The following is a 25,703-nucleotide window of genomic DNA, read 5'->3' as shown; positions in this document are numbered from 1 at the left end:
AACTTAAAAAACAAAGAAATTTCACATTTTCAGTTGAGTCAATCTCATGAGAAAATTAGGTATTCAAAATTAATAGGAGTTAGTATGAGTATCACTCAATTTAATATATTTTTTTGATAACGGAAAATGTTTCTACTTCATCTGAATGCATCGTCATATATGCCATTTATTTACACACATATTTCTAATTATTTGGTAGTAAAACACCATATGGAATTCATGCAGTTGTCATTATTATTATTATTGCTTGTTTCAACTTTTAGAAAGGATCAAATACTATTAATGCTGTGTAATTTTGCTTTTTCTCTTTCCTTCATGGTTATGGAAATACTCTCCTAAAATTACTTCACAAAGTATTTGATTCTGTTATTGTTTGGAACATTGGATGCATGCAGTGATGTTACACTTCTTACCTTTTAAAGAAATTTCTCTCTTTTAATTCATCTGTGAATTCTGCATTCTGTTTTCTGCCTCTTTTTTCTAGAAAGGGTGCTCTAGTATAGCTATGCCTCCTGATCTGAACTGAGCATTTTAGAATACAGTCAGGTAGAGCTCTAGCCAGGAATGATCTTGTGTCCATATCTGAGCAACACTGGTAGCAGTAAGCTGTAGAAGTTGAAAACACAGTTTTGCTCATCATAACTTTACAAACTGAGGTGTGACACTGGGATCCTGTTTGATATTACTGAATGTAGACCTCAAATGTGTATGTTATATTCCCTAAAAGTTTGCTGATTACAAGACTATTCATTCTTTTTTCACATGCAAACTATGCAATAAACGCTATGACTAATTTAGAAAGTATTTTTTATTAAAATTAATAAGTTATTAAATTATTATTGTTAAATTAAAATTATTAATTAAAATTAATTTAGTTTTGTGCATGTCAGTATATTCACCTAAATGTCTGAGTGTGCGCTATATATGCTTTCTGCTTGTAAGGTTCTTAAAATATGTTGTGTAGGGCCATGAGGGTTTTTGGAAACCGAACTAAATCTTAAAGGACTTAGATGACCAAAGTTTCAAATATAGTTATTGTGGCCAATCCTTTACCTGCTGCTCAGGTCTTAGAAAACATGAGAAAATTCATGAAGAAGGAAGACCTTATGAATGTAAGCAGCGAGTAAGTCATCCTATCCATTGTTTATGGAAGAGCAGCAATGCTTAATTCTGACACATTTCTACAGAAATTCTAGAAAATTTTGTCCATGCCTCATCTGTTTCACAAAAATATCTCTTATTTTTTAGGTCTCTTTTACTTAGGTAAGCATTTGGTCCAGCATCACATGGTAAAGTCATGATTTTCCATTACAGGGTCTGTTATCATTCAGGGATGTAGCTGTGGACCTCTCACAGGAGGAATGGGAATGTCTAGACTGTGTTCAGCGGGAATTGTACATGAGTGTGATGTTGGAAAATTACAGCAATCTGATTTTTGTAGGTAAGAATGCTCTTTTTGTAGAATTATGTAGAGAATTTCAGAACTTAGGGGAGTTCTGGTTACCAAGAAAGCTTTTTCATCGTGCCTCTTTTTACATTTTTCTGTGTCTTCTCCAAGAGTAAATATTGTTATATTCTCTGTGATCTCTCCAGTCCTCCTATTTAGTTTTTAATGAAAACTTCAAAATTCAAAGAAGTTAAATATTCAAAGCAAGAAAATACATTTCAGTGTACTTTTAAAAAATTATTTATTTTTATTTTATGTACATTGGTGTCTTGCCTAAGTGTGTGTCAGGTGTGAGAGTACCGGATCCACTGGAACCAGAGTTACAGTTACGAGCTGCCATGTGGGTGCTTGGAATTAAAACCAGGTCCTCTGGAAGAGCAGCCAATGCTCTTAATCTCTGAGCCGTCCCTTCAGCCCCCTGCAGTACTCTTAATAATTAGAATATTTTTATTTCACTGTTGTATTAAACTATTAGCTTATCTCTTATTTTAAAAAACACAAAAGGCTTTAAATAGAGGAGGAGATGTTGGTTATAGGAACATGGGTTTTTTTTTTTTGTAGTTTATTTACTTTTTCACATGTGGTCTCTATGTTTCGTATTTGAACGGAATTTTAATTTTTGCATTTTGGAGGCTCAAGCACGACTATATGGTGATATACATGCCAACCGGGGTTGCACAATGAATTCCTCACTGCATGGTGTGAATGTCTGTCAAAAACTCAAAGAAGAAAGTAGAGAAACATTCTTATTTCGTTTTTCCAGAAAGGGTTTCTCTGTGTAACGGGCCTGGCTGCCCTGGAACTCACTTTATCGACCAGGTTGGCTTTGAACTCAGAGATCCATGTGCCTTTACCTTCTCATTCCTGAGATTAAGAGCTTGTGCCACCACCACTTGGCAAGAAACATTCTTCATATTATCCTTCAGAGAGTTCCTTTCTCAAAGTTCTTTTCTGCTTGATCACCTATTTGTCTTTCCTTCTGTAAGGCACAGTGTTTAGATAAGAATGAAAAGGCTATTATTGGTCCCTGTGCTTTGATATAAGTAGATTGGAGACACTTATGACCATCCATTTAATGATTGTGAAACACAAAATGACTCTGCTGAGAGCTCTGTCCCTGAGAATTGCTAGTTTGCCTGTCTTAGAAAACATAAGAAAATATCAGTTACTAAATTTCTTACTCGACCATTAATCTCTATTATCCCTAATTGCACTTATTTTCCAGGGACCCATCGCATATGTGGTCAATATGAGTTTGTGGATCAAGGCACAAAGCATATTCTCCACAATTGTGAGAATATCCATGAGAAGTCTTATGTATGTAATAAGCTTGACAACCTGATTCATGAATCCTTTCAATGTACACATTATGACACAAATGATACTGCAGAAAACTGCAATAAGTACAGATTTGGTAACTATGGAGATTCCTCTGTTGAAACAGTAAATGTAAACAGACATAAAAGTGGGAACACTGGAGAAGAACCTTGCAAATGTAAGGGCTGCGTAAACTGTTTAAATTTGTATAACATCTTTAGCGAAAATCAAAGAAGCCACACTGGAAAGAAAGAACACAAAAATAAAGCTTATGATAGATCTTTTGACTCTAAACATAAAATGGTGAAACAAACCAAGAGTGGAAAGGAATCACACCAAAGCAGGAAGTCTGGGAAATGCTCTAAGTTGGACTCAAGCCTCAGTAGACTTCAGAGAGATCACACTAGAGAGAAACCCTGTAAATGTACAAAATGTAGTAAATGCTTTCTGCATTTGTCCCACCTCAAAGTCCATTACAAGATCCATTCTGGAGAAAAACCCTACAAATCTCTTAAAACTCATCAGATAATTCATATAGGAGAGAAACCTTACAAATGCAGTGAATGTGACAAATCCTTTAGCTTTTTCTCAAAACTTAGAAGACATCAGAGAATCCATACAGGGGAGAAACCTTATAAATGTAGTGAATGTGACAAATCCTTTACCCAGGAGGGCAGTCTTAGAACTCATCAGAGAATTCATACAGGAGAGGAACTTTACAAATGTAGTGATTGTGACAAATCTTTTAGCACAAAATGGCATCTTATAAATCATCAGAGAATTCACACAGGAGAGAAACCTTATAAATGTAGTGAATGCCACAAATCTTTTGCCCAGAAAGGTGCTCTTTTAACACATCAGAGAATTCATGCAGGACAGAAACCGTACCAATGTAGTGAATGTGAAAAATCCTTTAGCTTTGTCTCAAAACTTATAAGACATCAGAGAATCCATACAGGAGAGAAACCTTATAAATGTAGTGAATGTGACAAATCCTTTACCCAGAAAGGCAGTCTTAGAACTCATCAGAAAATTCATACAAGAGAGAAACTTTACAAATGTAGTGATTGTGACAAATCTTTTACCACAAAATGGCATCTTACAACTCATCAGAGAATTCACACAGGAGAGAAACCTTATAAATGTAGTGAATGCCACAAATCTTTTGCCCAGAAAGGTGCTCTTTTAACACATCAGAGAATTCATGCAGGACATAAACCTTACCAATGTAGTGAATGTGACAAATCTTTTTTCCACAAATGCTCTCTTATAAAACATGAGCGAATTCATACAGGAGAAAAACCTTACAAATGTACTGAGTGTGACAAATCTTTTCCCCAGAAATGCTATCTTAGAAAACACCAGGGAATTCATACAGGAGAGAAACCTTACAAATGTAGCGAATGTGGCAAATCTTTTGCCCAGAAATGCTATCTTAGAATGCATCAGGGAATTCATACAGGAGAGAAACCTTACAAGTGTAGTGAATGTGACAAATCGTTTTCCCACAAATGCTATCTTAGAATACATCAGGGAGTCCATACAGGAGAGAAACCTTACAAATGTAGTAAATGTGACAAATCCTTTACATGTTGCTCAAGTCTTATATATCATCATAGAATTCATACAGGAAAGAAGCCCCATAAATGCAGTGAATGTGACAAATCCTTTACCAAGAAAAACCATCTTAGAAATCATCAGAGAATTCATACTGGAGAGAAACCTTACAAATGTAGTGAATGTGGCAGATCTTTTGCCCAGAAATACTATCTTAGAATACATCAGAGAATTCATACAGGAGAGAAACCTTACAAATGTAGTGAATGTGAGAAATCCTTTAACAAAAAAGCCTATGTTAGAATACATCAGAGAATTCATACAGGAGAGAAACCTTACAAATGTAGTGAATGTGACAAATGTTTTATCCAGAAATGCCATCTTAGAACTCATCAGAGCGTTCATACAGGAGAGAAACCTTACAAATATAGTGAATGTGAAACATCATTTACTGGTGGCTCAGATCTTAGAAAACATCAAGAATTTCATACAGGAGAAAAACCTTACAAATGTAGTGAATGTGACAAATCCTTCTCCCAGAAAGGCCATCTTATAACTCATCAGAGAATTCATACAGGAGAAAAACCCTATAAATGTAGTGAATGTGATAAATCTTTTACCAGGAAAGGCCATCTTATAAGGCATCAGAGAATCCATACAAGAGAGAAACCGTATAAATGTAGTGAATGTGACAAATCCTTTACCTGTGGCTCCAGTCTTGTAAACCATCAGAGAATTCATACAGAAGAGAAACCTTACAAATGTAATGTATGAGGAAAAGTGTTTACTTGCATCTCAAGTGTAAGAAAATATCTGAAAATTCATAGTGGGGAGAAAAGTTACCATTTGAAATAATGTGGCATGTGCTTTATCGAAGTTCTCTCCTTAGCAGCACTTAAGAATCCATACTAGAAAATAATGAACATGAAAAACTCGTTCAAATGTTTAAGTAATGTTCAAACCTTAAAACATACCAGAGTTTATGCTGAAGGAAATTCTGAAGATGTGACAATGTACAAAAAATTTTCATTAAAACTTTTTACTTGTTCAACCGCAAATACTTGATAATTAAAACAAAACAGAGGTCTAAAGCCTGTGCTATTGTGTAGATGAAATGATCCAGTCTGAAGGGAAGCTGGTTAAGGCAGGAAATACACCACTCAAAAAAGCTTCAAGGAATCCCTGAAAATGAAAGATTCAGGATGTTGAACTGCAATAAACTCACAAAATAATGCACCTTAGAAGAGGATTTGTCAAAGTGGGCCACCAAGATAGGTTGTTCTTTAATCTACGTATGCCTACAGGTGTGCAGTGTACTCCAGTATTCATAAGCTGTATCACATGCTCATTTCAAGTTTCTGTCCCATGTGCTTTGATAAACAACCTCCCCATATTCCTGTAACTCCAATAAAGCTCATTGGTTTCCAAAGTTGAATTTGCTTCTGTTTTCAGTTTCCAGGTGGGGGTGAGTAGTTGGATATATGTTGCATCTCCCCAGGAAGTGTCTCATAAAATGTGGTTAAACCCATTAATTACAATAAGTTTCAAGGAAAAGTTAAATAAGAAATTAATATTAGAGTCATGGTTCTCAACCTGTGGGGTTTGATTCCTTTCAGATTATGATCCTTTTATTGTGATGGGTGCCCATTATATATGAAAACCCATATTTCTGATGGTCTTAGGAACAGAGTCACCACTTCTATCTGTCTCCAGACAGCTATACCCACATGCAAATATGCCCATATAGAATTACCTGGAATGGTCTTAAAGGGTCACAGCATTAAGAAAGTTGGTAGCGCTGTATTAGAGAGAAGGAATTTGAGTTAACTAAGGCAGGTAAGATTGTGCTCAATGGTCGCAGGCTTATTTCCATGGTAGTTCTTAGTTAAGTTAAAAGTGCTCCACAGGAACAGAAGGTAGAGTCTTGGGGAGACTCAGAAGGCTCTTCTCTTCTTTGTGTTCAATGAGGAGCGACAGTGAGGTCTGCAAAAGGGAAAATGAAAAAATAGCTAAAAATCTGCCAGTGGCAGATACCATCCAACCTGGGTTGTGTCCCCATATGGCTCTAAACACATGTTAATTCCCCATGATTCAAGCTCCAGTGACCCTCAAAACAATGCTACCTGTGGACAAACACTATAGTCCATTGTGTCCTTAACACTCTACTCTCTGGGCCTTAAAAAAATGAATTTCCGGTCCTTATGAATTTTTTACACAATACTAATATTGTTCAAATCCTTAAATATTCATAGTGAAATAAAACTCATAAATGCCTTTGCTAAGAACTTCAGCTGAATTTCATGTGAGTTGGAAGACATCATGGTCTTCATTACAGGTTACAGGCCAGCATGGGCTATGTAGTGAAACCTTGTTTCATAAACAAACAGAAAAAACAAAACTGAAATTCAAGGTGTATATATATATATATATATATTTATTTATATTTAATAAATATAAATATAAAAAATATATATTTTAATTTTTTCTTTCTTTCTTTGGGGGGGATTTTTGTGACAGGGTTTCTCTATGTATCTTGGAGCCTTTCCTGGAACTCACTTTGTAGCCTAGGCTAGCCTCCAACTCACAGAGATCCTTGTACCTCTGCTTCCCAAGTGCTGGGATTAAAGGCTTGTGCTGCTACTGCTTGGCTTCAAGATGTATTACAAGAAAAGTGATGTGCTAAGTTTCTATCTGTGACTCTTGTTGCAGTGCAGATATTAGTACACAAATCAATGATTGGTTAAACTGAGATATGAATGATACCAGAGACCCCTGATGTGCTAAACAAAGCATATGTATTATCCCCTCCAAATAAGTATGTATTACCCCGGCCGGGCGGTGGTGGTGCACGCCTTTAATCCCAGCACTTGGGAGGCAGAGGCAGGCGGATCTTTGTGAGTTTGAGGCCAGCCTGGTCTACAGAGTGAGATCCAGGAAAGGCACAAAGCTACACAGAGAAACCCTGTCTCGAAAAACCAAAAAAAAAAAAAAAAAAGTATGTATTACCCCTATGCTAAATGGAGCATATGTATTACCCCCTTTAAAAGCAGAATTTTGAAATCCTGGTTTAATCTTTTTTTTTAAAGGTTTTTAAACTCTGCTTTCTCAAAATTTCATATACAGTTAGGATTACTTTGTTCAGAAACAAATTACTTAGAATCTATAGAAAACAGAAACCTAGCCAATTTTTTTTCTTTTATTTTAATGAGAGGATGCTAGCCGTGTGTCACTGTTCACATCATGTATGGGTTTTCTGATACAATTTACTATTGCTGCTTGTATGTTGATTTAGCCTCACCTTCTGATTGGTGATAACTAGATCAAAGATTTTCCCTGAGGCCCTGATACATGGAGAAGGAATATCATTCCTCCTCTATAATGAGGCATATGCTTGGCAGAGCCAAAAATGGTAAGGGTCAAGGGACTTGGGGAGTTGTGGCTTCTGACCTAAAGAACCCCTCTCAACACTGTGGGGGCTGAGAATATCTGTCCCAAGGCTGCTGTGTGCTTTTCTCTGTTGCTGTTGAGATATCCCATGTTCCCCTCATGCAACATTGACTGGTTGGATAGCCCAATACTCTATTTCACTCTTACTATATTCCTTTGTTGACAGTGTACTATTCTCGTTTTCAGGAAATTGCTCGAAAATATGCTGTACTTCTTAATAACCATGCTTGGCCTAAGGCATTGTTTGTGCAAGATCTCCTAAGCCAATCATTTCTGTCTCCTTTTTTCTGGTCCTTGGGAGCCTGTCTGTCACTGAAGAACAATTTCCTGGTCCAGGTCAAAGGAACATTCTAGATGACATAGTGGAAAGCTGGAAAAACCAGAGCCAGAGAATGGCAAAGACTGCAGTGAAACTACTTTTGGGCCTCACTGCATTTGTGTTCACCTGTACAATTCTGAGGAGATCAGGGCTAATAGCATTTCATCAAGGCTGAAAATAGGAACCCCAGAGGTTAGGACCTTCCCTAAATATCTATTGGCACTTCATAGCAGATACTGAAGGGGCGTTACTCTTTGTTGTTGTTCTTTTTTCGAGACAGGGTTTCTCTGTGTAGCTTTTCGCCTTTCCTGGAACTCACTTGGTAGCCCAGGCTGGCCTCGAACTCACAGAGATCCTCCTGGCTCTGCCTCCCGAGTGCTGGGATTAAAGGCGTGCGCCACCACCGTCCGGCGGGTGTTACTCTTTAAGAGTTAAAGCCATTAATGAGTTGCCCAGGATGCAGTAAGTAATCTCTCACAGCAGCTCAGATAGGTAACTCTAGTTAATTTCAGAGGGTCCAATGTAGTATATTATTTTAAGGTATTTATGTTGCATTTGTTAAACTCTATGAAGCTGTGTTACTGTGCCTGTTTAAAACACCTGATGGTCTAATAAAGAACTGGCCAATAGCAAGGCGGGAGAATGAATAGGCAGGGCTGGCAGGCAGAGAGTATAAATAGAAAGAGAAATAGAAGGAAAGATCTAGCAGCCAGAGAAGGAGGACGACTCCACGGGCCAGCTACCCAGTTACACAGCGAGCCATGGAGTAAAAGTAAATTTACAGAAGAGAACTGGAAAAGCCCATAGGCAAAAGGTAGGCTGAACAATTTAAAGCTAAGGAAAGCTGGAAAGAAACTAAGCCAAGCTAAGGCTGGATATTCATAATTAAGAATAAGCCTCCATATGTGATTTATTTGGAATCTGGGTGGCAGGCCCCCAAAAATGAGTAAAAAACAAGCAACGGTAGTCCAACTCAAATGTTATGAATGGAGAAGACCTGATGCTTTCACCATAGAAACTGAGCAGCACTCATCATAGTTGGCATGTATCTTGTGTTTCCCACTATTTCATTCAGAAACCAATCATCTTTCTGTAATCTCCATGTGGAATACTGTTAGTCATGAACAAAATTCTTAATTAGTGTTTGTGAAGCTCTCCTCACTACCTGTTCAGAGTCCACACTGAATATGGCCTAGTAGCTAATCTTCCAAACAAAGCAACAGAAGGGACTGAGGCGTCAGTGGGAATCCAATTTACTGCAGTCATCAAGCAAGTCAGTATGCAGCTTTTTCTGTAACTAAACAAGCAAAATATTCACATAAAATTCAACTATATCACATAATACAGTTCTGTATGAAATGGCTAATTTCAGGACATTCTTACAATAATACATAATCAACATGCATATGAACAGTAACATCTAATTGAATCAGAAAATACATACATGACTTGTGAACAAGGACACATGGCTAGATTCTTCTCAATAAGGGAATGCAATTGGCCAGGTTTCTGTTTTCTATGGATTCTAAGCAATTTGTTTCTGAACAAAGAAATCCTAACTCCATGAAATTTTGAAAAAACAGAATTCAAACCTTCACCAACCCCACATCTGACAGAGGACTGATCTCCACAGTATATAAAGAACTCAAGAAACTAGACATCAAAATACTGAACAATCCAATTAAAAAATGGGCTAAAGAGCTAAACAGAGAATTCACAAAACAAGAATCACAAATGGCTGAAAAACATTTAAAGAAATGCTCAACATCCTTAATCATCAGAGAAATGCAAATCAAAACGACTCTGAGATAACATCTTACACCTGTCAGAATGGCTACGATCAAAAATACCAATGACAGTCAACGTTGTAGAGGATGTGGAGCAAAGGGAACACTCCTCCACTGTTGGTGGGAATCCAAGCTTGTACAACCACTGTGGAAATCAGTATGGCCGTTTCTCAGAAAATTAGGAATCGAACTACCTCAAGACCCAGCCATACCACTCTTGGGCATATACCCAAGGAATGCTGATTCATACCATAAAGATACATGCTCAACTATGTTCATAGCAGCACTATTTGTAATAGCGAGAACCTGGAAACAACCTAGATGCCCGTCAACTGAAGAATGGATGAAGAAAATGTGGTACATATACACAATGGAGTACTACTCAGCAGAGAAAAACAATGAAAGCATGAAATTTGCAGGCAAATGGATGGAACTAGAAAAAATCCTCTTGAGTGAGGTAACCCAAACCCAGAAAGACAAACATGGTATGTACTCACTCATAAGTGGATTCTAGATATAAAATAAAGAACAATCAGACTACAACCCACAGAACCATGGAGGCTATATATATAGCATGGAGGTTCCTAGGCAACTGTGGCTTATAATGAATTTCCGTTTTACTCAATTACTGAGCAAGCCTCAATGAAACATCTCACTATTAAGATAAGACTATATACTGTATCAAGCTGATAATAGACAAATAAATAAATAAATTTTAAACAAGAAATTAAAAATAAAAGAAAAATTTGAAATATTAAACAAACAAATACTTTACTAAAGTAAAAAAAGGGAGAGCTAGGGACTCATCATTCCTCTCCACGTTCTATTCTTTCCCTTGTTTTATATATTTAAAATTTTTTTATCGGTGGATTCTGCTGGAGTTTATCGGTGGATTCTACTGGAGTATCCGATGCAGATAAGCCCTGGAGGGCTCCTGTTGCAAATCACCCTCTGGAGCGATGGAAGGATCTTTCTACTGGAGGAGACCGATCTAGTGTTGGTGTGTCCCGGGGTTCTGCTTATGTCTTTCCTCAGGACAGTGAGGTTTCTGAGCACTGAACACACCCTGTGGCTGCTGCTGAAGCCCAACATGACAGATCTAATGGGTCTTCATGAAAAAATCTACCCTTCTGATGCCAATGGAGATTGAAAGCCCAACATCTCCAGCTTTGGCAAGCATTAATGTAGGCCTAGGAACTGTAGCCATGAGATTGGATTCTCCAGAAGAGCTGCCAGCTAAAGTCGTGCTGGGATCAAGAAAAATGGGCCTTGGCAGTTTGTGTTACTGGAGTTGTATCCATGCCAGTGGATGTCCACACAGTCCAGAAGAGAATTTGACATTGCTGCTGCCGCTATTGCTATTATAGCAATGGTGGCCACCGCTGCTACTGTTTCTGGGATTACCATTTCATAATTGCTTACTACAGCTAGCACAGTGGAGACCCTGGCAACAAAAGTAGCTACCACAGTTAGTTAATCTTCCATTCTATTGGGCATGATAAATTTAATTCAGTAGTTATATACATCTCGATTGGCTTTGAAAATTATAAATTTATAAACTCAAGTTCCGGTTGCTTTTGGGATACTATCTTACAAGGACTCCAACATACACTATGGCTCGTTAAGAAAGGGAATGGCTCAATTGCCTTTAGCCTACTGGCTATGGGTAAGATAGGACCTCTGTTGGTCTTTTCTGTGTCGAATACACAGATTGCAAGCCCAGTGCCACTTTGAGATCTTTGGCAGCAGTTAACTCTGCAGCTCACACACAATTGAGCCTCTATGATAATGAGTATTCAGAGACGGGTAATGCCTAGGGGGCACTCAACAACCTAAGACAGAGCAACCTGTGTGGCCTGGGCAGGCGTCTCCATGACGGGTAAGGTGACCTGCTGACATCCCACGCAACCCAAGTCAGAAGCTCATTTTTTAATAAAAGGAGGACCTGTAGGTCCCTGGCCCCTGTTTTGGGTAACTATTGCCTTGCTTGTGTACCTTGACCTTGATATCCTCCCTATGCTAATTCCCTGCCAAGTTCCACCCTCCTGAATGCTTAAGGGAAGTTCCTTGTCTGTGTATCCTGAATAATGGGCGTTAACAGCTTAGATGCAAGATTGTAAAACATAAGTAGCGAACTTCTGCCCTCCGGGGTTCTCCCATTGTGCTGTAAGCCTGTATTTAAGACCTCCTCCTTCCTTCAATAAATGACATTCAGCATTTAAAATTAATATATATATATATATATATATATATATATATACACACACAATTGAATGAATACTGCGAATGTAATCTATGAATACCACAAATGTGATTAATATCATGAGTGTAATTAATGAATGTCATGAGTGTAATTTAAAAAATAAAAAAAGAGTCTGGAAGCCTTACTTCATTTTTATATCAAGGAATATTTTTAGTAGTAGCTTCAGTATCAGTTATTCTCTGAAGTTTTGACAGAAATCTGATGAATCCAATCTGCTTGTGGTCTTTTTCAATGGGGTCATTAATTGATGCTTCACTGTCACTACTGCTTAATTATCTGTTTTTTTCATGTTGGTGTAATATTGGTGTTTGGTATGAATTGGGATATGTCTATTTCTTTGAGAGTGTTTATTAGTTGCCTAGAGGTCTTTAAAGTCAGTAGTCACAAAATATGCTCATATACTCTTATCTACTGATTAGACCATGCAGTTAGCTTGAGTACTTCTCAAGTCATGTTGATAAAAAGTATTGTATGCATAGCTATCCTGGAGATGCAGAATAAAGCTCCTTTAAAATTCCACCTCACCTCAGGCAGAATGGCCATGACCAGGATAAATAACAAGTTCTGACATGAATGTAAGGAAAGAATATTATATACCAATTTTGGGAATGTAAACTAGAGTGGCCACTTTGGAAAACAGGCTAGATTTTTCTCAAGAAACTAGAAATTGAAGTACCATATGTGCTACATTGTTTAGCCATTTATCCAAGATGGCCTCCTGATTGTTCTCTACAGTTCTGTATGTGCATTCTCTACCATTCTATATGTGCATTCATGCCCATTAGCATAGGCTGAAGAAAAGGTACCCCAGAATTTCCCAGACCTCTTTATAGATTCTGGCTAAGAAACAGATTTTTCATTATTATAATGAGGAACATGTTTCTCTGGTATGTTCTAAGTTTCAAGCTCTGCTGGTATTATTTTGACAAATAAAAAGGCAGTCCAGCACTGCAAGAGGGTGAGAACACAGAAATACAAACCCAGACCTAGAATTCTGTCATTAGAGCACAGAGTTTTGAGCCCATGGACATCTTTAGATGACAGGTCTACTTTTTCACATTGTGGTACATTTTATTGTTTCTCTGCATATGCAAAACATTTATTGATGTTGCCAGCTAATAGATTTTGCATAAGTGCTTAGATTAAACACATTACTGATTAACTCCTTGTCACTAATGATGCATCCATGTTGAGTAAAGGAAAAAAAATGAAAGCATTTTCTCTTGGAATAATCTAAGAATGAATCCAAACCTGAATTTTCTACTTGATGCTCTCTGTCTCTTCCATTCTCTGTTGCATGAATTTGAATCTCTTCCTGCCTAAAGAGTGTCTCATGGATATGTCGGTGTGTCTGTCTGTTGTCTGTGTATGTGTGCCTGTCTTTCTGTCTGTGTCTCGCTGTCCCAGACAAGTCTTGGTGCTCTGTCTTTATTGAACAGCATAGATAGAATCACAGGGGGAAGGAAAGGAATACTTCACAGAAATCTTTAACAGAGTTTAACAAGGGATTAAGTCACTGCTTCCAAATGACACCACCTGATCAAGATAACAAATAGTTTTACAAGCATCACTGTTTATTAATCAATACCTGTAAGACATTCATTTTAGAAGGTTGCTTTCAGCTTCTGTATTTGCTACTTGGAGCAAATGATACACATACATTATCTGGGTCAATAGCATAGGAAAGAACATAACCTAAGATTATAGCTATGCATTAGCTTAGGTTATAAAAGTCGATCACATGAGAATTCCCAGGAAAATAGGCTTATTTTTACATTGTTTTTTAAACATATTAAACAAATAAACTGAGTACACAGAAGCATAGCAGGTTAAGTCTTAACTTTCTTCAAGATGTATTATTAACTTCAGCTGTGAGGTCGAGCAAAAGTTTCATTCTCTTAGAATGCAGGGGATATTTTCATAATATTACATTGCCACACTTATGAATCTGACAATTGGCAATAAAAATCAGCTCAGCTCCAATCAGTACAGTTGTAATTCTGTTTGCAAGAAAAACAAAATTGCAAAGTGCTATTTTGTAAATATATGAAGGTGATCCTAATGAAGTCTTTAAATAATGAAGGAGATGGGGTCCCAATTAGCCATCTCTTGTCACCAAATAAAGTTTCCAGTACCAGGACTAAGTTAATTCTGATTGAGTTGTTGGATAAAGTGGTCCCATGGAAATCCTCAAATAATTCAGGTTGTTGCCAAAAGAATAGGTTGCTCTCCAAAAATTGACAGCGAAGTCCCAAAGCTGAAGACAAGATCCACCCAACTCATTAAATATGGAGAGGTGTAGCTGGTGCCTACATAGAACTCTCACCCCTCTATTCTAGTATCCTTGGTACAGGAATGTACTTTGTAGGTTACAAAAAGGGAAACATAAGCATTGACCCAGCCACACAACCTTTGTTCTTCAATCTGTCCTGCCTGCAAAATATTCTAAGGCAATGGTGGAACAAACTTTTGGAGTTTGGTAGTAACCAACCAATGTTCAATTTGACTTTAAACCCACTCTACGAAATGGAACCCATACCTTACACTGCTCAGGTGATCAAGAACCAGAGACTAGATACCACAGAGACATTTGATAAAACCTAATACTACTGGTCTAATTAATAAAAAAGAAAGAAAACTAACAATAATAAAGCAACTCCTAATTATGCTCTGCTAGACTCAGATCTGTGCCTTATTCAGCCACCACAGAACCTTCCTTCTGCAGCATATAGGAACAAATATAGAGACCCACCCACAGCAAGACAATACATAGAGAGAAAGAGAGACCTTGAAACACACAGCTCTAAATTGGATGCCCCCATCAGATACCACCCCTCAGAGCTCAGAGAACACCACCAAGAGGATATAGAAAGAGTGTAAGAGCCAGGGGGATGGAGTATACCAAGAGAACAACTAGGCAAAAAGCATATGAACTCACAGAGACTGAAGCAGCAAGCACAGGACCTATATGGGGCAGCTCCAGGACCTCTGTACATATATTCTAGCTTTCAGTTTAGTGATTTCATGGGATTCCTGAGTGTGTGGGTGAGTGGTTCTCTGACTCTTGTGCCTTTCCTTGGGGATCTTTTTCTTTTATTGATTTGCTTTGTCCAACATTGTTGTGATGATTTTTATTTTAGCTTATTATATTTTATTTTGTTGTTGTATCTAAAAGCCTATCCTTTTCTAATGAGAGACAGAAAGCAGCTCAGGAAGAGAGGAGAGATGCAGAGGAACTGGGAGGAGAAGAAGGGAAAACTGTAATCAGGATATATTGTATGAGAAAAGAATCCGTTTTTATAAAAGATGAAAAAGAAGAGAGCTATCTTGCAAAAATCTGTAAGTTTCATGATGTCCCTTTCAAATGAGAATACCAAAGTAAAAAATAACTGGTGACTTTGGTCTCTCCTTTTTTTTTGAAGGCTCAACCCTGTGTTTTTCCTTTTCTTGAAGCTATGAATTATGTATATTGAGATTCTGAACAATTATTACAATTGACAGATTTCCATTTCTTTAAAGGTTTTATTTAAGTATCTGAGTGTTCATCTGCATGTTTTTCTGTGCTACAGATGACTACATGATGCCCGTGGAACCCTAAAGTTGGTTCCAAACCTTTGGCACTGGACTCAGTTACTGTATTGAGCTGCCCTGTATATAGAGAATGTAGCTGGGTTTCTCTGCAGGAACAGCAAATGCTCTTCCTGAACAGCTATTTTTCCATCCTCCAGATTTACATTTGTGGTGCTCATTTGTTATGAAGCCAGTAAATAACCTATTTTTTAATGAAGAAAAAATAATAAATGATACTTATATTTATGCAACCTAAATTCCTGTTAGATAATTGAGCTCAAATACTGAAGAAGACAATAGAATTGAAATGTGAAGATTCAAATTTTCAATTGAGCAAATTTTTTCAAAATTAATAAAGAGTTGGTATAATTATAAGTTAACACATTCAATTCCACCACAGATCTTTATATTTTATCTAAACTCATTGACATATAGTACGTTCATTTATAAATATTATTCTCACCATTCTGTAGCCATTACTACCAGCAGCTCTCAGCAGTAACCACATAAGGATTTTTGAAATCATTATTCATCAATATTGGTTGTGTTTAGTCTTAGAAAAAAATTAGATAATATTAATGCTAATAAATGCTGATTTTTCTAGTTACTTCATAATTATCAAAATGTTCTTGTTAAATAACTTCATAAAACATTTTATTCCCTTTCTTGCTTGGAATGTTAGTTATATGCACTGAAATTACAGTTCTTACTGGTAAAAACAACAACAACAAAAACTTCTTTGACTTTCATTTATTCTATGACTTCTACACTTAGTTTTTAATGAAAAGGTCAAGAAAATTGAATATTCAGAATTAGGAAGTGCATTGCAATATATAGTAATTGAAATATTCTGTTTTTCCTATTGGGTTAAACTATTCTATTTATGATTTTTATGATGGAGAGCTTTTAATTAGAGAAAGAGCTTTAGGTTGTGAGCATATTGCTTTTGTTTATTTATTTTTGAGATGCGGTCTCCCTATTTAGTCCTGGTATAGCACATTTTAAACATAGCACTAGGGAGGCTGAAGCAAGAGGGTCTGGTGAGTTCCATGACAGCCCAGGTTAGTTACACAGTTCTTTGCTGACAAATGCTACATATTATGACCATGTCTCAAAAGCATACACAACAAGAAAACAGAGAAGTTTCTTTCATATGATCCTTCAGAGAGCTCCTTTATCAGAGTTCATTATTGCTCAATCAGTTACTTAACTGACATTCTGCAAGGTGTGCAGTATAGATAAGAAAAAGTTTATTATCATCCCTTGCAGTTTGAGTGGAGGTTCTTCTGAGCTTACATTTAATGATAGTGAAACACAAAAGGCTTCTGATGAGAACTCTATTCCTAAGAATTGCTAGCTTACTTTTCCTAAGGAAACATCAGTTATTGAATCTGTTACTCATGCATCAATCCCTATTATCCTCAACTGTGCTAATTTTCCAGACAACAATCACATATGTGTTAAATAGAAGGACCTGGATCACAGCTCAAAGCATATTGTGATTCAGCATGTGAATATCCAAGAGAAGTCTTACAACTGTAATGAACTTGGCAAAATGATTCATGAATCCTCCCAGTGTACACTTTACAACACAAGTGATACTGCAGAAAACTCCAACAAGTACAGATTTGGAAACCACAAACCTAAATAGCCAGAAAAGTAAAAAGTAAAAGTAGGAATATTAGAAGAATTTTACAAATATAATGACTGTGTAAAATGTTTAAATTTGTGTTCTAGCCTTAATCAAATCCTGTGAATCCACAAGAGAAAACAAGAACACAAAAATACAGAGAATAATAAATCTTTTGACTTCTAAACATAAACCCACCCTGAAACAAAACCACAGAGGAAAGAAACCACAGCAATGCCAGAAATGTAGAAAATGCTTATATATATATATATATATATATATATATATATATATATATATATATATATATATATACTCAAACCTCAGTAGACAGAAAGGAACTCATACACAGGAGAAACCTTATAAATATACAGAATATAGTAAGCCTTTTTTGCATTTGTCACAACTCAAAGTACATAACAAGATGCATTGTGGACAATCCTGACAAATGTACAGAATGTGGAAAGTACTTTTATCATTCATCAGACTTTAAAAGACATTACATAAACCATGCTGGAGAGAAACTTACAAATTTACTGATTATGGCAAATCCTTCATTTGCTGCTCAGGTATTAGAAAGCATCAGAATAGTCATACAGGAGAGAATAATTATAAATGCAATGAATGTTGTAAAGAAGTTATTCAGAAATAACACCTAAGTATACATCAGACAACTCATATAGGAAAGAAGCTTTAGGCACGCAGTGAATGTGAGAAATCCTTTACCAGTAGTTCACCAATGCAATACCAATGCTTCATAAAGAATGCAATTTGAATGAAATTCTAGATACAGAACTGAAAATACAATTCAAAATCATTTCAATGAAATCAAGGGACATAAAGATGAAACAAACACCTAAACTCAAAGAGGACAGGAATAAACTGATTGAAGCACAAGGGAACTCCAGCAAATAGCTCAGGAAATAATGAAAATAATGAGGACATGAACTTTGCAATATAGAGATAAAAATCTAAGTAATCACCAACCTGAGATGAAACAAGAAAATAAAGTATTCTGTAAGCCTAATACAACTCAGTGGAGAGCCTGTCCACCAGAATACAGCAAGTATAAGACAAACAGCAGTTTCAGTACAAGGCTAAGGAGCTGGATCACTCAATCAAAAAAAAAAAAAAACCATAGGTAAAACAAATGAACTAAATTCTTTCTGTATTCCAGCTGCAATATTAAAAGATGAAAGTGAAATTCAATCCTGGCACAGTATGGTAGGTCTTTAATCCCAACAATCAGGAGGCAGAAGTGGCCCATCTATGTGAGTTGGAAGTCAGCCTGCTCTCCATATCAGCTTACAGGCCAGTTAGGGCTACAGAGTGAGACCCTATTCCAGAAACAAACAAGAAATTAAAGGTATATTTTCTATGCTGATTTAAAATCCTCTAAAATGAGCCTTCCAGTACAATTATAGCATGAATATTAGGAGGCTGATTGTATTGGTGTGGATGAGGATGTCTTCATACACTTAGGTATTTGAACTTAAGTCCCCAGTGGTCACAATGGTTTGGAAGTTTACTTGTTGGAACATTTTTGAATAAAGTATGACACCCGAGGCTGTCTCTGAGAAAAAAAGAACCTCAGGCCACCTTAGTTCTTCCTCTCCCTCCTTAGTGACTATGGTTGAGGATGTGATCATACAGCTTCCTATTTCATCCATGTCGTTGCTTGCTTCCTGCCAAGATGGACTCTGATCCCACTGGAAGCATTACCTAAAAGTTACCCTGGTCATGGTTCTTTATGAAAGCAACAGACAAGAAACAATTAAAACAAAGTATTTTCTGACTGATTTAAGGTTCCCTTTCAGATAGAGAGATTTCATATCACATTCTCAATCTTGATCAAGAACAGGTAGTATGATAGGTCATGAGCACTAAGGGGGCCTGTTACTGTTTTTATCCTAAAAGGTCCTGATTTAAAACTTCCTTTTTAATTGTTGCTTATATTGAAAGTAAAGTTCTGCACTCAGCCTTCATCTGACTAGTCTTCTTACTCAAGTGCCCAGATGTCAGTACAGAAAGCAATACTCGGCTATACTGAGATATTAAATGATCCCAGCATTGCATAATGCCTAGATCAATCTGATGTTTTCCCCATGGGCCTGATGTATGGAGAAGGAATACCATTCTTCCTCTAAACCCAAGAATATGCCTGGTGGAGCCAATAATGGCATGGGTCCAGGTACTTTAGAGTTGGGGCTTCTGACCTACAGAGACCAACTCTTCACAACATAAGGGGCTGGAGTTATCTGTCCCAAGGCTGATGTGTGCTTGATCTCTGATGTTGTGATAGCCCGTGTTCCCTTTCTGCAATGTTGACTGGACTCCGTATATTTTGTCTCACTGTATTATATATTTTTGCTGACACTGCCCCATTCTAATTTTAGAACTGTGTATAACATGATGTACTTCTTAATGACCCTGCAAGGTGTTAGACATAGCTTATGCAAGAACTTTTGAACTTATCTTTTTTATCTTATTTATTCAGATCCTCTGGATCTTCCTCCTCAGGAGCCTGCCAGTGAAGAACAACCTGCTTGTCCAGGTCGAAGGAACATCCTAGAAGACGTAGTGGAAAAAAGGAAGAGCCAGAGCCAGAAAATGGAGAACATGCAATGAAAAAAACTTCTGGACCTGAATATGATTCTGTGTTTATCTATAAATTGCCTCATGAGATTGAGTCCATCAACATTTCTTTGAGACTAGGAGAGGGGCCCTTGATGTTGGGGCCTTAATTGCATGTCAATTGGTAGTTCATAGAAGACAGTAGAGGCGTGTCTCATTCTGAGCTGGAGCCATTCAGGAGTTGCCCAGAATCCAGTAAGTAACTGCCCACCCATGCTCAGACAGGTAAATTGAGGGTCCCACTCAAATATCATCCTGAGCGAGGTTACCCAGACTCAGAAAGACAAACATGTATGTACTCACTCATAAGTCGATACTAGATATAAAGCAAAGGATATCCAGACAGCTGGGGATGTCTTTCTGTATTCTATGAATGTGTTGTTCTGATTGATTGATAAATAAAATGCTGATTGGCCAGCAGCCATACAGGAAGTATAGTATAGGCTAGATAAGGAGAGAGGAGAATTCTGGGAAGTGGAGGTCTGAGTCAGGAGACAATGCCAGCCACTGCCATTGAAAGACCCTAGCCCTTCAGGCTCACACCCCCAAGCCTCAGAAAGAGAGAAACTTTAAGCACCAGGAAATAAGAAACTAAAAATCTAGTTCCAAGGGCAACCTGACCCAGCCACTACTCAATCACCCCGTAACAATATAACAATGTAAAAAGATTTCTGTTAAGAGATGTGCTCAACTGTGACTGGGATAGTTGCAAGTGTTCCAGGAAGGACCACTGTGATCTTTGTGTAAACTCCACTCCCACCCTGATACCCCCTTGAGGTTTCAGGAAGAATGTACATGTGGATGTGACTGTACCCACTCTGTGATCAGACCATGATCTTGTGAAATGAAATTGTAATCTTAGGGCTTTTGTGGGTTTTTCCTTTAAAAGCCCCCATGGGGCTGGAGTAAGATGCGGCTCTTGCTCTTAGGAGCAATTTGCCCTTCTGTACAGAAGCCAATAAATCCTCGTGCTGTTGCATCAACTTGACTGGAGTCTGGGTTCTTGGGGTGCCCACTTGAGACCCTAAACTTTGGGGTCCAACACCCTGAGAAGCAAGATGTAAAGTACCAGTAAGCCATAAGCCATGTGGCAACTTATAGATTAATAGAAATGGGTTAATTTAAGATATAAGAACTAGATAACAAGAAGCCTGCCATGGCCATACAGTTTATAAGAAATATAAGTCTCTGTGTGTTTACTTGGGACTCTGGGACCGCAGGAGCTGGGTGGGACCAGGAAAACTCCAGCTACACCAGACTATAACCCACAGCTTCAGAGAAGCTAGGAAACAAAGAAGATCCTAAGAGGGATACATGGATTGCCCTGGGAAGGGGAAATAGATGAGATCTCTATGAATAAACCGGGGGGTGAGGGGAGAATTAAAAGGTAGGGGATGGGGATGGGAACATAAGGGAATGGGATGATCAAGCTGGAACAGGGATGCAGTGGGAGAGCAATGAAAGAGATACCTTGGTAGAGGGAGACATCATGGGGATAGGGAGAAACCTGGTGTTAGGGAAGTTCCCAGGAAACCACAAGGATGACCCAGCCAGCTTAGACTACTACAAATAGTGGAGAGGATGCCTGACCTGGCTCACTCCAGGTATCAGATTGGTGAATACCCTCACTGTCATCATAGAGCTTTCATTTAGTAACTGATGGTAGAAGATGCAGAGATCCACAGCCAAGCACCAGGCCAAACTCTAGGAGTCCAGTTGAAGAGATGAAAGAGGAATTCTATGAGCAAGGGGGGCTCATGATCATGGTGGGGAAAACTATAGACACAACCAAACCAAGCTAGTGTGTAGACAAATTGCTAAACAGTCTTATTAATTAAAAAATGGAACCAGATATTGTGGTTAAAGCTGAGAGATCAGAGGAGTAGGACAAGCCACAAGCCCACCTCATCTCACTCACCTTCTGTCTCCAAAGAGACCTACTTCCTGTATACCCATGCCTATATGCCTTTCTGTTCTGCTAGCTCATTTGCTCTCTCTGTCTAGCTTCATCTCTTCCTTTTACTGCCAAGCTCTATCACTTCTTGTCTGTCCTACAGACCTCCAGATCTTTATGGTTAACTAGTGTTGAAATGTAAGACATGTGCCACCACGCCTGGCTCTGTTCCCAGTGTGGCCTTGAATTCACAGAGATCCAGATGGATCCCTGCCTCCTGAGTGATAGGATTAAAGGTGTGTGCTACCATTGCCTGACTTCTATGTTTAATACACTGACTGGCTTTCTCCTCTGATCCTCAGATAAACTTTATTGGGGAACACAGATAAAATATCACCACACTAGTGGGAACTCATGAACTTTAGACCAACAGCTGTGGAACCTCCATGGGACTGGACTAGGCCCTCTGCATAAACAAGACAGTTGTATATCTTTATCTGCTCAGGGACCCCCCTGGCAGTAGGATCAGCATCCATCCCAGGTGCATGAGCTGGCTTTTTGGAGCACACTACCTATGGTGGGATACCTTGCACATTCTTGATGCAGAGGGAGGGTCTTGGACCTCCTTCAACTGTATGTACCAGGCTCTACTGACTCCCCATGGGAGGCCTTGCCTTTTTGCAAAAGGAAATAAGGGGTGGGTTGGGCAGGGAAGGATGGGGGTGGTGGGAGCAGGGAAAAGAGTGGAATCTGTGATTGGCATGTAAAATGAATAGAAATTTCCTTAATTAAAAAAAGAGAAAAGGAAAAACAACAATCAAACAAGCAAAGAAGTCCTGTAAGTTTCAACTATCTCATAAATGTGGTTCTATATGAAATTACTTATTATAGTACATTCTTGCATTGATGAATAAATACTCATAAATCAACATGTATATAACAGCAACAGCATATCAAAACAGAAATTACATACATGACATGTGAACAGTTATAATTACGGCAACATATTCTCACTCAAACATAGAAACAAAATCCACAAGAAGGTTTCCGTTTTCTAAAGATTCTAAACAATTTGTTAATGAGTAAAATAATACTAACTATGTATAAAAATTTGAGAAAATACAGAGCATTCTGTGGTGATATTTTGTGTATGCTCTAACAAATAAAGCTTGCTTGAAGATCAGAGAGCAGAGCCATCCACTAGTTAAACATAGGGGACAGGCACCAGCAGCACACATCTTTAATCCCAGCAATTGGGATCTCGTGCCTTTGATCCCAGTACTCAGGGGGCACACATGCCTTTAATCCTAACACTAGGGAGGTTGAGACAGGAAGTGATATGGCTGGGAAGAGAATATAAGGCAGGAGGAGATAGGAGCTCAGCCCTTTTGGCCTTAGGATTCGGTAGATGTAAGGAGTCTCTAGTGACTGGCCTCTTTGTCTCACTGATCTTTCAACATTTATCCCATTTTTTGGCTCTGGGTTTTTATTAAGACCTATTAGGATTCATGCTACATCTGGTATCTAACTTGTGGGTCATGAATTCATAAAAAAAAAAAGCTGCTTGCCTGTGGCTTTGCAGTGGGCACAGGCTGGAGCTACACACAGTTGGAATCACTACCCCACTGGCATTTTTTCAGACAGAAGGTTTCCTCTCCCACTGGGTTGTAGACTTTCTCTTGACCCCTTCCTTGGCTTTTACTGTTCTGTGCAGAGCAGTTAACTCCACACTTCACCATCATCTGAACCATGATTGTTGGCAGATTTGGTGAAACAATTGAGAATTCTTAAAGGGAGGAATTAGTTAAAAGAGAGAGGTTTTTTCCACATTAAAAAATGGGAAACACTATTACAATAAAGGGAGTTAGGTCTCTGTATGATAATATGCTGGATGGTTTGAAAACGGAGTAATTAAGTCAGAGAATGATTAATTAAGATGGATTTTATATAGTGTCAATTATAAGTATCTGATCATTTTTGTTTTATCACTAAAAAGTTGGTTAAAATGAGTACTATGATAAAAGTTTTAGAAAAACTTGCTAAAACAGATTATAGAGATATTTAGACCCAGACAGAAGAATTTAAAGAACCAATCTGAGCATTGCATTACAAGGTTAGACAGGAATAGCCCAAGGTTTTCAAACAGCCAACCTTAATTTATCTAGTAACTTTACAGGAACTGCCAAATGATAGCTACCCAAGACTGTGTAAGACTCCTGTGTAAATATTTAAGCAGATTCAAGGAAGCAATATGGTATGCAATCACCTTTTGTGAAACAGATGTTAAACTCGTGGTCAACTTGTAATAGAATTATCCCTCAAGACTGGGGAGATTTTGTTACAGCAATCTCAGAGCCTGGTCCTCAATTCCAATGGAGGACCTGGTGGAAAAATGAGGCTAAGACCACTGACCAGTGAATTAGTGCTAGCGGTATAGAAATTTACCAAGATCAACTTCTTGGAGAGGGAGATTATAGAATAACATAGTAGGACAGGCCCATAAGGTCAAGGAAATTGGCTCAGACCAATAGCCAAGGCATGCACATAACATACTCCTTAAGAGCCAACCTGGTGTCTGCCTGAGGGCCTTGTAACAGGAGCTGTCAGAGTTCCCAGTCGCTGTCAGAGTTCCTGATCATACCCAGCCAATGAGGGATGACCACACATACTGGATGCCAAGATGAGGGTATATAAGGCCTACTCTGTTATTGAATAAATGAGTTCATTATTTGCTTTCAACAGACTCCTGCTGTCTGTGTCATTGATGCCACACCTTCTCACACCCTCCCCTGAAGGAGCTGTTAGAATCCAAGTAACATCTGGCACTTGAACTTGGGGCTTCTGCTACTTTGTTTCTCCCAGCACAGGTTCTGATTGTCTTCCTCTCTTCACTTATGATGATGAACAGTGCCCCCAAGACAGTGTATTTCTGTAAGAATGTCCCTCAGTGTTGTGTTCTTTCAGTCCCTTTGGCATGCAGGACCCCCACCTCTTTCCTTCTTTTTTGTTGTCTGTCATGTTTGTCTGCCCATCCCGTTAGGAAGGCACATTTTTTTTTTCTGTTTCAGTTCACCAGGCACTTCCACATAAGGACTGACACCCCTCCAGGAGGTGGAACCAAGGCTCGGCTCCCGATCACCATCCCTCATCCAGAGACACTATGTGGGCATATGATTGTGGCCTAAAAAACCATGAAAGTCCCCCACTAATCACAGGACATAAGGGTCCGATACAAATTTTCATCCCATTGCAAAGATGGGTAATCTTTTCATCACCACCAACAGTTCCCTGTCAGATATCTCTCTGATATCCAATGATGAGGAGACAGACAGTTGGGTTCCTGAGCTGTCAGTTTAGGCCCTGTGAAATCTGTCAAGGAGAATGTAACTGTCAGTTTGGGCCCTGAGAAATCTGTCAGTTTGGGCCCCAGGAAATCTGTCAGTTTGGGTACCAAGATATCTGCCAGTTTGGGCCCTGCAAAATCTGTCAAGGGGAATATAACTGTCAGTTTGGGCCCTGAGATATCTGTCAAGGAGAAAGTAACTGTCGGTTTGAGCCCCGTGAAATCTGTCAAGCAGAATGTAAAAGTCAGTTTGAGTCCCATGAAATCTGTCAAGGAGAACACAACTGTCAGTTTGGGCCATGAGAAATTTGTCTGTTTGAGTCCTAAGATATCTGTTAGTTTGGGCCCCAGGAAATCTGTCAGTTTGGGTACCAAGATATCTGTCAATTTGGGCCCTGTAAAATCTGCCAAGGAGGACATAACTGTCAGTTTGGATCCTGAACATAGTTGTTAGTATGGGCCACAGTAAAAAAAAATCTGTCAAAAAGAATGTAG

General features: G+C 38.3%; 1 protein-coding gene across 3 annotated transcripts; it reads left to right on the top strand.

Annotated features, from left to right (window-relative positions):
* The first annotated feature begins 1,317 nt into the window (after positions 1 to 1,317).
* LOC131894108 (zinc finger protein 271-like) lies at positions 1,318 to 19,985 on the top strand. Of its 3 annotated transcripts, none has more exons than XM_059244283.1 (2): positions 1,318 to 1,441; positions 2,673 to 5,673. In XM_059244283.1, the coding sequence occupies exons 1-2, from the start codon at positions 1,399 to 1,401 to the stop codon at positions 5,093 to 5,095; spliced, it is 2,466 nt and encodes an 821-aa protein (XP_059100266.1). In that variant the 5' UTR covers positions 1,318 to 1,398; the 3' UTR covers positions 5,096 to 5,673. The 3 variants fall into 3 exon arrangements, 1 of the variants encoding a protein (XP_059100266.1); XR_009374848.1 differs by lacking the exon at positions 2,673 to 5,673 and adding an exon at positions 19,858 to 19,985 and having other exon boundaries at positions 1,328 to 1,441; XR_009374846.1 differs by lacking the exon at positions 2,673 to 5,673 and adding an exon at positions 19,835 to 19,985 and having other exon boundaries at positions 1,329 to 1,441.
* Positions 19,986 to 25,703: the final 5,718 nt, after the last annotated feature.

Source organism: Peromyscus eremicus, chromosome 1 (genome assembly GCF_949786415.1).
Source record: "Peromyscus eremicus chromosome 1, PerEre_H2_v1, whole genome shotgun sequence".
Taxonomy (NCBI): domain Eukaryota; kingdom Metazoa; phylum Chordata; class Mammalia; order Rodentia; family Cricetidae; genus Peromyscus; species Peromyscus eremicus.
The sequence above is the reverse complement of the archived record's forward strand: the minus strand, read 5'-3'. Positions and strand labels throughout refer to the sequence as shown.

Coding starts and splice junctions, on each gene's coding strand:
- LOC131894108 (XM_059244283.1), top strand. CDS start 1,399: ATGAGTGTGATGTTGGAAAATTACAGCAATCTGATTTTTGTAG. Junction 1,442..2,672: donor CAGCAATCTGATTTTTGTAG/GTAAGAATGCTC, acceptor CTTATTTTCCAG/GGACCCATCGCATATGTGGT.